The 14733-nt window shown below is 44.9% G+C and overlaps 1 protein-coding gene across 2 annotated transcripts in view; it reads left to right on the plus strand.

The window, feature by feature from the left end:
* Nucleotides 1-6211: 6211 nt before the first annotated feature.
* The window catches only part of DNM1 (dynamin 1), a 70049-nt gene continuing 61527 nt past the window's right edge, over nt 6212-14733 (plus strand). For both annotated transcript variants that reach the window (XM_075170365.1, XM_075170363.1), the window contains exon 1: nt 6212-6438. In XM_075170365.1, coding sequence (XP_075026466.1) covers nt 6278-6438 — 161 coding nt within the window. In that variant the 5' untranslated portion in view covers nt 6212-6277. The remainder of the gene's footprint in view (nt 6439-14733) is intronic.

The raw sequence follows: 14733 nt of genomic DNA on the forward strand, positions 1-14733 counted from the left end.
TGTGCTAGATGTAAACATCATACCTACCGGAGAAAGTTTAACTGAATACAAAGGAGAAGGTTCCAGATTCAGCTAATCACACCATTCAATTTGAAAGTCATACAGAGATGTAAGGTAACAGCGCAGGAAATTGGCCTGGGATCCTTTCTTTCATTACAGGCAATAAAACAGCATGTCTTAAGCTGACAGCCAAAGGGCTGTTGGTGCTCACTGAGCGTTGGTACACAGATCTTGACCTCCCATCTCCTGTGAGGAACATCTCCCTTTCAATTATTAAGCAACTTGCTGTTCAGTATGTGATGGTAAATACATGTCATTATGTGAGAATACATGGAAACTTAAAAACATAGTGCTACAGTACAGACTACAACATTATCGCTCAATAACAACCTAGGTATCCGCTAGGCTCAGGGATGGTTACACAAAGATTGTGTCTCATTGACAACAGGAGTGAATGAAACAGAATAAGAATTAGAAGTTCAAGGTAAGAAAATGACCCAAAAAGCACTCTGCAATACTGAGACTATCATCAGCGGAGTTGTTGGATCATCAGTATAAGGCAACCTGCATTACACCTCTGTACGATTAGATCAGGGTTATGAAATTTCTTGGCAGATAAGAGGACAGACCGTATGAATGCTTTTTATTCAGGAGCTGGATTGCATTATATAGCCAAGTTTTTGCTGGGCTATATGAATTTGTTCCAGGGACCAGATCAAGCATGCAGATAACCAGAGATTTCTAGTTTCCAGCACATGATTGGACTGTGCAGTTGTATGTTTTAATTTTGGCTTTGAAAAAGAGTTGGTATGCAACCCTTGGTGAAGCCACATAGCTTTTGAAAATCCAAGTGTCTCTCAGTGCCTATGACAGCACCAAGATACTGTGCTGCCCACAATTTCCTCTGCAATCCGCAAGGATGGTTTTATCACTCATCCATTTCACTAGGATAACTAATTCTCACTATAATGTCTTTAAACCTCCCAAACTCCTTGGAGAAAAAGGAATATGGAGCTTTAAAGTACTTTTTCCTCCTGCTTTTGGGGCCTCTTTGTTGAAAGAATGGGTCAAGTTTCACCAGACCTGCTCTCAACAGCTGATATTAATTACTGGAATTACACTGTTTTCCATGTCTGTTTTATCTGGAGGAAGACTGTATTCACACATGTGAAAGCAGTAACACACAACATTTCAAAGCAAAACGATCTGTGCATTAAGGAACATTTGCACCCACTCTTTGTTCTATTGCTCTAGAAACCTATTCTTGATTGGCAGGACAGGCCCACAGGATATAAACTAAGATACTGGTTTTATACCCATTTTGCCACATGGCTAATCAGCTTTTATCAGTGATTTTCAGTCTCACAAGGTAAAATATATTCCAGGAACTATTTTGTATCATCTCACTGGATGTGGAAAGCACAAAGAACTCAGCTCTGTTGCTCTTAAAATATTAATTTAACTCACATCCATGTCCAGATCCCTTTCCTAATGGACTATAACATTCAGTTTATTTCTTTCCGTATGTATATTTTGGCTTCTGTGGAGTCACACTAAAGATAAACCTGACCCAGCATCTCATACACTAGATTTACCCTCTTTTACCTATTTTTGAGGAATTTGCAGACCAGTTCAGCAAATTTCCTGTTTCAGAACAGAAGAGAAGAGGAAGAAACATTTCACTATGTTATTCTATAGGAAAAAGCTCTATATTTGAAAATCAAAAATTAAAGGCTGCTTTTCTTTCAGGTAGCTTTCCCAACCAATAGGAACATCAGAGAGAAACTTTTTCTTTGATCCACATCATTGATACCACACAAGATCAATGATGCCACTATGGTATCATTGCTACTATGGTAGCATTTAAGCACCTATAAAATAGATACTTAAATTGTTTCTATCTCTACAGGCAGCTTTACATAGCCATGTAAATTTAAGAGGCTCATTTTAATTAAGTTTTTTAACTGTCAGCTGTATAATGTATTCCGTATTTATAGAGACAGTGACAATCTTAGCCTTGATTCTTTGTAGAACTTATATTCTAACCTCTGATTGTCAACATTTAATTTAAATTCTTACCTGTATTTATAAATATTTCTTAGGAACTCAAAGGACCAAGGGCATCCACTTCGTGACCTACTGTGAAATGTTCTGAACATTCACAGCTCTACCCGGAGTCAACAGAAACAGCGTGCAGATAACTAGAAGAATCTTAAGCTAATTGTACTCCACGCTTTTGTCTCTTTTTTCACTGAGGACTAGATGTGTTATTTTTGCAAGGGCAAGGAATGAGGGACAGAATTCAGCACTCAAGTGTCTATTTCTAATTATGCTAACTAACTGGGAGTTCTATTTGCATGAGGTGACAAAATCAGTGTACAAAGGTATTGTTATGTTGATAGCCATACATAGAAACACACATAGTTATGCCCACATGCATTTTTAAGGACTCATATTGAAGTACATCCAGAAATATTTATAGCACCTTGGGGGGGGAAAAAAAAAAATCTCATCCTCTTTGTTTTTCCTTGCCCACATCTTAAGTTTTTCTACCAAGGTAGAAAGAACTAGATTTTTCCTGTCCACTCCAGTTTATAAAATTCCTTTTTATTTCAGACATTACAGTTTTTCAGTATTTCCCATGAAGGATGATCACATAGTTGTTTTTCCTCCTATAACTGCTATATGCTGCTGCATAAGTCACAGGTGGGAGGTATTACAGAATCAAAAGGTCTGTTTGCTGCTAACAACCTTGCAACTTAGTTTCTTGCAGGAGAGAAAATGGAAGGCTTTAGGAGTTATTCTGAGTACCTGCAGTTCTCTTTTTCATCAATGGGAGGTGTAGGTTTCTAACGCTTCTTAAAAACCAAGCCTCACTGTCCCTGTCGCTCAGTTTGGGTCTCTCTGGGCTGTGTGACTACAATTGCTGCAGAGGTGTTTAGATAGACCCCAGGATATTAATGAGTTCTTGCAGGGGTAACGCTGCAGGCACACGCTGTGGTCTCATTTGCTTACAAGCATCTCTGCCAGACAGGGGAAGCAGGAGCACGTTTTGTGCATCTTACAGTTTTACACTAATATTGATCTGTTGAGAAATCTATGTAAAGTTTGCCAATATTTCTGCAGGTTTTTACCACTTCTGCCATCCCTTTTCTTCTTTCTTGTCTACCTGGAGAGCACCCTATTAACTGCCCCCTGTCCCTTCAGAACACTTTTGCCCTTTGAGAGTACAGTAAGACAGACCAAGGACCTCCTTAGATACCCGCCATGGGCCACACTTCCCAAGAACTAAGTACCAGTTTCACAGAAAAATAAAACCAGAGAACATATGAAAGCATACTTGCAAAGAAGTTGCCCTTAAGCCTTTCTCTATACCAGCTCCTTAACTGGCAATGAGCCCCATTTCCCCCCCTCCATAATCTTGAATATCAGCTGTTGACATACTGTACTTTTGGTATTTTTTCACAAACCTTTCTCAAAGCAAATGTATTAATTTAGTTTTAGCTTTTCCAGAAAAATGGTAAAATCCTGAATTATTATTTCTGGACTGAAGTGGGCTCACCCAGAACAAAATACCTGCTTAGAATGTCAAGCAGGGAGCAGAACACAATACTTGCAGGTTGATGTTTCTATTGTTAGCAAAAACATCGATAGCCACAATCAAATATAGTTGCTTTTGTGGAAGTATTAATGGCAGGTGGATTCATGGGGTGGGGTAAGGGGACAAGAAGGAGAACAGAGTCAAGTCACTTCATGTACTAGCTAAGCAGTTAATGCTGTTGTCAGGGAGCAGCAAGGGCAGGGCTGCTCCCAGGGAAAGGGGAGGCAGGAGCCAAAGGGGTAAATCCCGCAGCTGGCAGGGGTATTGCCAACTGGGGCCCAATCCCACCGCAGCCAAGGGAGGCAAGCAGGACAGAGTAAAGATAATGTCTAGATCTAACAAAAAGTTCAGATCATAAGGCAACAGCGTGGCAATGAGACAGGTCCAAGGCCAAGGCAAGATACCAACCTGCAGGCTAGGATTAGGACCACATCTAGTGATCTCCAGGCACATCTATAGTAATGAGACAGAGCCAAGGAGTCAGCCTACAAGTTAAAGTCAGAATTAAAGACTCCATAGGCACATAGGACTAGCAACTGAGCCAGAGACTAGCAGTTCTCTATAATTCATCAGGGACTAATGGCCCTGGGCTGAGCTTAAATAGAGCTCCTGGGCCCACAGATGTGGGGAGAGGCCCCAGGTGAGGCTGGACATGGCCATTAAGGCTTGTTAGTACAGCTGTTATGTTATGTGAGATGATTGCAGTGATGTAGCTGGGCAATCTTTCTCTGTATTGAAATTAGAGCTGTGTGGGTGAACTTCAGGTTACAGCAACCTCTGGGAAAAGGACAATTTTCTTCTTATGGTTCCTCAAATAAAGTTTCAAAGATCCTCACGGTCTGAAGTTCCCTGAGCATCAGCTCTGACCCAGGGAGGAAGGTGACACCATTCTTTAAGTCTTTGATACTCTTCACTATTCTTTTTGTGGTGACCTCTAACAAGCAGCAGCTATCAACCTCTGAAGGAAAAAACAATGTTTTTTCTCCAGGTTCCTTCCACATAAATGATCAGAATGGCTGCACAGATGCTCAAAGGCTTTTGTCCACAGTCTATATTGAGTTTCTTAAGCTTGTTTCTTGAGATTTGCTGGGCAATTTGCTGAGAGGAAAAAATAGCATCAACAGCCCCCAAAAGAGCCCACGTATGGCCTGCAATGGTGTTACCCATACAGATAGACCAGCTCCCTTCCCTTCCTTCAGTGTTCTTACCTGCACACCGAGCATTTTCCTTGGGCATCTTCACTGACACAGTGAGGCAAATTCACCCTCAGCGTGGTTGTTCCAGTTTCTCTGTACGCCCAGGTAGGTATTTTTGAATGGTTTACATTTGATGGACATCTGTGAAATTTTCCTTAGAATCATTATAACTAAAAAGTTGCTGTTTAAAACAAAATATACAGCTCAAAATCTGTTGCAGTTTTTTGTTATTCCTTTCCCCTACCACCCCCAGCTCTCTCTGAGCTGTGAACAAGAATACTGGGTAGCACGAACTGAGAGGTGTTTGAAATGCAGCATTCTCCATACTCCTGAGTCACCCCTAGCCATCGGCTTCTTTTCTGAACACTTGTTTTCACTGCTACACTTTCAAATCAAATATGGCCTCACATTATATTCTTATTAAAAACCTGGCCCTTTTAAAAATCTAAAATCAAAGAGTTTCCTCTTTATAGTAGACAAGTGATTATTAAAACCAAACCCTAAGTACATAAAGTGAAGCACTTGTTTGCGTTTCTGTAAAACAAACATAGCAACAACAACAGCAGCCATAAACAGAAATTGATGTGTTTTTCATCCATGTTTGAATGAAGATGAAGCAGCAGAAGCGCAGTACTGTTTTTGCAAGCTTATAGTTTAATCATATGAAGTATTTCTTGTGTTCTGGCGATTCCACAAGTGCTGTCCTGGCACAAAGCCCTGCCATCCGGGTGTTATCAACCACCAGGCTGTGGTACTGTGACCACAACGGCTCGGGTGTATCGACTGAACTGTATGGGTGTAAAGACCGAACTGTGCAGGTGTAGTAACCAAACCATGAGGTGCATTGACCAAATCATACCTGTATGTTGACTGCACTGCATAGATATAGTGACTAAACCCTGCAGGCTCGCAGACAGGTATAGCGACTGAACCAGGCAGGTGCACCGACTGGCTGAGCCATGGGGCACGCTGACTGGGCCGCACACGGAACCGGGCTGGGCCATACCGCTGTGTCCACCCGCCACACGCAGGCCATGGCACCACACAGCCCCCGAGGCCTGGGGACAGCCTGTGCTGCTCAGGTTTCGGAGGAGCGAGCTGGCCCGTTCCCAGCGTCTCTGGACGCAGACCCTGGCGCCATCCCTGCCCTCAGAGAAGGGGGGGTAAGACGGCTTTGCCGCCGGGCGCCCCCCCCCAGCGGGCCCCCACAGCCCGCCCGGACTACATCTCCCAGGATGCAGCGCGGCGCCGGCGCCCTTAAGGCCCCCTGGCGGCGGCGCGCGGCTGTCTGCAGGCTCGCGGGGCGGGCTGAGGCGAGCTGAGCCCGGGCGGGAGCGGGCGGCGTCGAGCGGGGCGAGGGTGCGGGCTGGTGCCGGTGCCCACCGGCCGGGGCGGCGAGAGCTGGGCTACCCGCCGGTGAGGGCGCGGGAAGGGGTAGTGTGAGCTCGCCTGTGCGAGGAGCCGGTGCCGCGCCGCAGCCATGGGGAACCGCGGGATGGAGGACCTCATCCCGCTGGTCAACCGGCTGCAGGACGCCTTCGCCGCCATCGGGCAGAACGCCAACCTCGACCTGCCGCAGATCGCCGTGGTGGGGGGGCAGAGCGCCGGCAAGAGCTCCGTGCTGGAGAATTTCGTCGGGAGGTGAGGGGGTCCCTGGGGAGCCCCGCCGCCGGCAGGGCTAAGGGGGGCACGGGCAGAGCTGCTGCATGCACGGGCAGCGCGGTGCACGGACGGAGCTGCTGCATGCACGGGCAGCGCGGTGCACCGGCAGAGCTGCTGGGTGCGCGGGCAGCGCGGTACATGGAGAAGCGCGGTGCACGGACAGAGCTGCAGGCACGGGCAGCGCGGTGCACGGGCATAGCGGCTGGGTGCCCGGGCAGGGCAGCTCACCAGCAGAGCTGCTGGGTGCACGGGTAGCGGGGCAGCGCTGCGGGACGCCCGGGCGCTGCGGTACAGGGGCAGGGAGGGGTGGAGGAGGTCTCCCCGCCTCGGGGGAGAAATCTCCGCAGCGGGCTCCCCGCCTTTCCCGCACCTTCGGGGGAGGTGGGAGCCCCCCCCCCCGCCGGGAGGTGCGCCCCGACCGTTATACAACGCGGGGGCTGAAGTGTCAGTGGGGACAGGCCCCTTCCCCTCCCCTGCTCGGTGCGGGGCCGGGGTGCCCCCGTCCGCGGATCTCCGGGAGATGGATGTTGTCGCTGGGAAGAGGTGGGGGGAGATGCGGGGGGGCTGTTTAAGTTTAATCTGCTCCGTCCCCCTCCCCCAGCCCTCCCTCGCTGTCCTCCATAGCGGATGCCATGTCAGAAGCTGCGGGGAGGCTATAGGAAGGACGGGGTTATCTCTCTCCTATATGCTCAAATCCCCGGGCGCTACCATTTTGTGACAGGCAATATACTGATGCCTTCCCTTCATGTGACCTTCGCATTCATCATCTGCAACTTGAGTAAATTGCAGACCGTACTGCCTGGTTATCTGCTCCAGTGTAGACACACAACACCTGGGGAGGGGGGTTGTTCCTCAGCTTGTTTCTGGCCTCGTTAATTAATTGTATTCAGTGATATACAGGTTTTAGTTATCAAGGTATTTTTTTGTGCTTTGAGGGGCATACAAGTTGCTGGTGGCTTGTCTTAAAAGCGGTGACTGTTGTGATACCTGGTCAGATGCTTGCGTGGGTTTTTCTATTTCAGCAGACTGCATTTGTGACAACATCTATTGGATATTGTTCCCCCACCCCCACTTTTTCTTTTAAGCTGTTTGTTGCCGGATGGCTTATAAAGCTTTTCTACTGTTGGAAGGGTCTGTGGTGTGTATGAATTGCTTGTTTAGCTGTGAGTAGCCCCAAATTCTGGACTTGTGCAAGGGTAGCCTTGAGCAGCGAGTGCAGGGTGTGCTGTGTGTACTAGGAAGAAGGCACAGATATTGTATCTGTGCAAAGAAAGCACGGTTGGAATAAGATTCTTTTTTTTCTTTGCTATAGATACACATTCAAAGAGTTTGGGATCCTTTCTAGCTAACTTCCAGCAGTCCATGCAGTATCCCCCAGGGATGCTGGGAATCATGCCAAGGGAAGGAACACATTTTACTGAACCTCAGGTCATAGACCACGATCCACTTGTTTGTCCATAGACACAGGAAGAAAATAATGATTTCTACCACTAAAGTGAAAAACTTGCTGTGTTGTAGCTTTCTAAGATGGGGAAGATAGGTCTCCTGAAATATGTGAGCAAAACAGGTTCACCTGTTGGCTCTGCTGTTTTCATGCTTTCTAAGTACTGGCAGCCTAACCTCGTAAATCCTTTCTAGAGGATCTATGCAATCAGTGCTGCAGTGGCGTAATATATAATGTATGGCTGTCGGGCCAGAGGAGGGTTTATCAAAGGACAGTCAGTGTATCGGGGTACGCTGCCCCTCTCTTTTAGACAGAGCAAACAGAAGGGGATATAGTAATCCTTGGTGCGTCTCCACTGGCACCAATTGAGAACTGGGGATTTTATCTGCCTGGTGGAGAGCAAATGAATTAAATTGTTTTCTGTCTCTTTCTGATGACCCCTGTCCCAGGAGAACTTGTGACCTCACTGTGTCCCATCAGTTGTCTCTCTAGCAGCAAATTACAGTGCTGTGGCTTTTAAAAAATGAAATAATGAAGGGTCCCTTGAGCAGAAGCTGAGAGACCTGTCTGTAGAAAAGCATTTAGAGGAACTAATTGGACTGGAAATGGAAAATACGTCAAAGGGAAGAGGTCTTTCTCCATTTGATACCCTTGAGTGCTGGCTGGTTTAGAGACTGGTAACATGAGACATCTTACCACAGAATGTATGTGTATATGCTGCAAAACCCAATCCTGTTAAAATAATGTTGGGGCCCTACTGTAATGTATAGTCTCTTTTCTTTTTGCGTGGGTATTGGAAACCATGATAAGAAGCTATGGAAATAGTATCCAGAATAAGCATGGTTCCTCAATGTAAATGTGATAGGAGCTGTTTTCTTGTCTGAATAGGCATAAGAAGAAATTGTGTGTAGACCTACTGTGTACAAATACAATTATTGCTGTAGTGTGGACATGACATATGTCACTGCTCCAGCTTGATACCAGGATGGTGGTGCAGCTATTGCTCAGCAGCTGCTCACTGCACAGTGAATGTGAGTGCTGATGAGTTTCTCTCTGAGTGGATGGAAATTTGTGCAAGAACAAATGCTGAGGCAGTTGGTACTGACCGATGTGCTTGATGGGGACACTTCAGCAGAGGGGCTGGAGGCCCTGCCAGGGCTGGTGTCCCCCGCTCAGTACCTGCAGGGCTCCTTTCAAACTGTCATCAAGGCATGTTCACATAACAGGGCAGCACACTTGCCCCCACTGCCAGACCTAGCCTGTGGCTGTGCAGGACTTCAGTCTAGGGCTGCTGCTGGCACCTTGCAGTAGCACTGAATCCCACGCATGGACACCTCGAAGCACAGAGGAGTGATGCTGACTGCAATCGATGTTTAGTTACATGTCTTACGAAACAAATGTTATTCCTTTCTCCTCCTGAAAGCGATGGCTTACTAGTTGCTGCTAATTACTCTTCTGGTGTCATTTACTCTGCTGTTAACAGATTATCCAATAGTGCAGAGCCTGTATTTATAATACCAGATGTCAGTGTGGCTGCTATGTGTGCTTTTGCTGCCGGAGACTCAGCATGGTGACTAGGATACCGGCTGATGGAGTTAAAATCACTGAAGAGACGAGAGAAGCCATGTAGAAGCCAGACAGGTGACACATCTCTTTGTAGACTGGTTTATCCTGGGCCCCAGAACTGGAAGGGAGGTTCATCGGGTCAGCTCCAGGCATTTCCTGTTGGTGTGGTTATAGGCTTGTAGGATAACTCAGGTTGGAAGGGACCTCAGGGGTCATTTAGTCCATTCTTATAGTGTTATTACTTCCCTGCTGCCACCTTTCTTAAATTAGAAGGTCTTAGAGCAGGCACCAGTACCAGAAAAATTGGTCTGATAAAAAGAACCACAAAAAGTGGTATGTGCTAATTCGACTTGAGAGAGCCCAAAGGACCAGGAAGGGGGGATGTACAAGACAGTCCACAAAGCTGTTTGTAAAATCATCCATGTTCATGCCACTCTTATTTTGCCATGTGAAAATAACAAATATAAGTGGTTTTTTTTTTTAAATCCTAAGATCTCGGTGCACTATTACACAAATCTTAGGATTTGTGGGAGTATTACTGTTATCTCTGCTTTACAAACAGGAAAAACCAAAGGCACTGGGCTGTGTTCAGATGGCTGCATAAATGTCTGTGCCTTGTGTTCTTGTCTGATCCAAGGCAGTGTGCTGCTCAGCCCTGCTAGGACAGCTGCATTGCTCTTCATGGAGAAAAAAGGCACCTCTGGCCTCTGGAGAAGAGATGGTTTAAGGGGGCTGCTGAGGAGGCAATGACTAAGGACTGGGAACAGTAGGTGGAAGGACCTGAATAGAGGTGAAACCACATTGTTTATGATCAAGGGAGCTAAGCAGTGCCAAGGTTGTGGGGAGTGAATCAGGGTTTACTTGACCTCAGACGTGAGCATTACCCCAAAAGCATCCTTTCCTGGGAGCTTTTATGTCCCAAACCAAAGAGGGGCACTTAGCAGTCTGTCACCAGGCTCCAATGGTATATGCTGAATTAGCTGATGTTTCTATGTTGACTGGAAGGAAGTTGGAGGCAGGCATGGACCTAAGCTCAACTGTGTTGGGCTAACCTTGCCTCTCCTAGCAAACTGAAATTTCAGCATGGGTAAAAGAGCAGGGAAAATGCAGCATTGCAATGCCTGTGGTAGTGGTAAGGGGGCAAGTGCCTATTAAGCTTGGTACTTGTGCTACAGTAATTCCTTTGACAAAACCAGGCAAGGGCCAGGCAGCGTGTGCTGCAACTGTGTCTTTGCCTTGCAATGTCACTTACTGAAAATGCAAAGCTAGATCTTGAAGCCACAGGATTTAGTTTGGCTTCAGGTATAACTTTGAGGAGCAACTTAATATCTTCATATCTCAACCTTCCCCAGCCATTGAGAGATGAATACTTATACCCCCAAGATATGATGAAGGAACGCCTTCTTTGATAACACATACTTTGGTTTTTTATGGGAAGCTTCTCCAGCAAAATATTTTCAGAGACCAACTTAGCAACTATCCAGAAGTGAAAGATCCTATAGGGATGCATACAGAGATGCAGTTACTTGGCCTGTTCAGATACTGCAGGAAAACTGTTTTGTCAACACTCTTTGTGCTTTTAAGTTGCTCAGGCTTCTGCTGTAACACATGCTTTGTGAGCTTGAGTGCTGTGAAGAGAACTGAGGTTTTAAATCTTCTAAAAATCATGGCTATGTTATGTATAGATTGAGGATGTCTGCTGTACTGGGTAATGCTAAGCATCAATGCAGTACTTTAGCAGCAGATTTAAATTTAAACAAGAAGATACACTCACTAACTTGCTCTGCTCTGGCCACAGAAAGGGTCCTTAAATATGATTCTTTTATTTTTTTTTGTCCTGCTTTGAGATACATTTACACGCCCAGAGTGCTGGCAGAGAGAGTAATTGCAAGTCACGGACCCTTAATTGTTGTATGATAAATATATCTGTGAGCTAACCAAATGCTGTTGTGTATTTGCAGGTTAAAGACATAGGCATTGCTTGGGAACTGACTTATTTAGGGTTGCAGAGGATGGTGCAAGAGCCGGGAGCAGGATTCTGCTGTTTAGAGAAATAAATCATGGTCAAATAATAGTCCTTCAGATGGCAGCAAGCCTTTGGTCTTCAGTGAAGAAAATACCTATTTTCATCTCAGATTAATTGGGGAAGGAAGAAAATATGGAGCACTGGGGGAAATAGATAATGTGTTACAGCAGACCACAAGATAAAATAATTTAAGAGAAATCTGTACAGCTCTGAGCAAACACTTGTGGGAGGAAGAATGCTAGGAGGAGATACATAATTAACTTCAAATATAACATAACATGGATGGCTGTAAGAGGAAAAAAAGCATGAATCTCAATGTTTGTAGATGCAGCAGCAGTGTTTGCCTGTATTTGTCCTCTGACTACTTGCTTTAATGTTATAGGGGTTGGCTCAAATAAATATAAGACTAATCTTCCTGCAGCAGTTAGATGTACTCTGCAGATCTGACTGTATTCTTCAGCTTAACTCTTTAGTGAAGATCTTGTGCTGCTGGTAACTGCCGCACTAGCCTGTTTGCTAGGAAAAGAGATCCTTATGGCACGTCTCAGATCATATCAGAATTTATCCAGGGAAAGGAAACCAGCTGTATCTTCAGTTTGGAAGCTGATGTTCAGTATTGTGCAATTTGGGGCTTGTCTGGACCTACCGGTGTGTGAAAATGACAGGTTGCCTTGTCATTGCTGGAATTCATCACCTGATAGCTGGCGGATCAGGAGGATGCCTTCTTTGCTAGTGTGGACTCTTCCTTATTACCATGATAATCCTCATGTTGGGAATCTTAGAGCATCCTGAGCTTTGATTAGTCCTTACTGTACTTTGAGATAGGAAAGTGTTGTGGGTTTTTTGTGTGTTTGCTCTATAAACAGTATGCTGTGATACAGGGCTGTAAAGAGTCTGCAAAACCAGTGGGGGAAAGAAGTCAGAAGTTCCCAAAAGCATTCCCCTATGCTAAAGCTGTCAGCTGATACTGTTTTCAAAACTCTACATGCTTATAATTTTTCACACAGTCAAAAAAAAAAAAAAGACAAAGCAAAGACAAACTTCTATTTTTAAAGGCTACTGATTGTTTTCAATAATTCAATACCTAGCTGGGGATGCCAAGTTCAGTCCTTGAACCTGACTTCTCCAGATGCTCTGAGCAGGCAGCACTCCACTAGACTTAAATAGAAGGTGTGGGAGTCTGTCTGCAGCACCTCCTATCTGAGGCAGCTTCTGAAAATGTTGTCCTAAAGCAGGAAGCTGACCCCTTCCTGATCTGGTGAATTACTGAATGTCCCTACTTTGTGCTTCAAGTTTGAGCCTGTCTGCACGAGTGTGAGTAAAAATTCTTCTGAGTAAGGATTTCTTAGCATCTTTAATCTTAACCTTTTTGAGGAGAAATGGAAGAAGTTGACAACTTTGCATAAGTTAATGAGGAAAACAGTTCTTGCTCTGTTCTAGCTATTGGGGTGAAACTTATTATGATGCATTGAGCAGCACATTTATTAGACAAGAGCAAACCCATGTGTGCTCCACCCATGCAAGCCAATACTCAATTTTTGTTTCAGTCAGTGCATTTGAGTGGCAAAACCAGAAGATTTACTGAAGGGGTGGCAGGCAGTCACCTAGAAGCATATGGTGTTCAGTCTATATGCCCAGTGTAAACTTGGTTTTGAGGTGGCATCTGTGAAAGGAAATGTACTGGTAATATGCAGGGTAAACCGACTTCCTTGGTATGCCACTAAAAAAACACCCAAAAAACTTTGGGTGTAATACTTTCCTTTTTGGACTCACAGATCTGTAACCATATGAGTCAGAGTACTGCTAGTTGGGAGGAGAGCTAAAACTAAATCTGGCCCAAAAAAAAAAAAAAGAACTCCAGTCATGCATGGTGGGAAAATAGCTCACTAGTGGGACAGTTTCTTATTTCACTTGAAATTTTATTTTCCTGATCTCAAACCTGGTTTTGCACATCCTGATAAGAGAGTGATAGCTCAAGGATAAGGAATGCTGTCTCTGATAACAGGCAGATGGGCATGTTCAGCTTTGATAGAGTTCTGTTCTCAGCTCTGAAACGAAACTCTTGTGTGACTAGTTTTTTATACCTTTTTCTCCATCTGTAGAAAGGAGAGGCTGTTGGTCTCTGTCATGTCATTTAGGTGCATATCATTAACGGACACTTGAAATAACACTAGAAAAGGTTAACCATAAAATAAGAAACTATTTTTCCTAACAATAAATTAAACCTCTGCAAGGATGGTACAGCAATGTCTGCCTGAGCCCTTTGAAAGACTTGCCTTGTGTCCAGAAGTGGAGTGCCAAGAGCTTTAGCTGTTCATGCAGCCTCATTTGCCCAGTGTTGCTGGTTACTTAGGTCTGCTCTGCAGAGAGGTTGGGACTGGTGCAGCCACCTTTGGCTGCTGGCATAGATCAGATACTGGATTTGAGGAGTCGGGGTATTCTTAGAAAGCATTGGGAGATGAGAGGCTGCACTAGATGAGCTGGTAGCACTTAAATTTTTGAGCGTAGCCTTTCAGAGCAGGGATGCGTAGCACAGCCCTATAGAGGAATGAGCCCAGGTTTTTGTCCGGAGTGACTTTAAACACTCAGATAATCTGGTCAGACTGCAAGCAGGACTGGTTCTGAAAAGCTCCAAAAAGCTATTTCTCTTTATTGACCTTTATCTGTGATCCTTCTTAAGCATGCATCATCCTTATTTTTGAGTGACTTGTTGGAGTTTAGTCATGAGAGTTGGATGTCTTGCACAGGACTAAGTACTATAAATATTGGGGTGGCTACGAAGAGAGGACTGAGACAATATTTCAGTGTTTGCTGAGGAGCAGGCAAGAGTATGCATCAAAACATTGACTGGCAACTGAGAGCACAATTTAATGTTACATATTTAAATAGTTATTCCAGGTGACTTGTTAATACTTTGTACTTATGTCCAGCTTTTTGTTTTCAAAGTTCTATTAGTGAATACTTTAATTAATAACACTTGAATGTAAAGTGGCTCAGTAATTTTCTTAAGCCGTCTTACATAGATGGTCAGACAGGACAATTAAGTTGCTGATGGTTGCTTCCTACATGACCTTCAAGCTTGTCACAGCTCCTAGGCTGGTGCTGACTATAATAGATAACTGCTTTTCTTTCCTTCAAGACACAGTACAGGAAGAATGAGCCCTGAAATCTAACAGTGTCTCTGATTGTTCTCTACCATGTTAGAGGCTCTGAAAGCTTTGGCAGACCCAGCCATGAC

This window comes from Calonectris borealis, chromosome 21 (assembly GCF_964195595.1).
Source record: "Calonectris borealis chromosome 21, bCalBor7.hap1.2, whole genome shotgun sequence".
Taxonomy (NCBI): domain Eukaryota; kingdom Metazoa; phylum Chordata; class Aves; order Procellariiformes; family Procellariidae; genus Calonectris; species Calonectris borealis.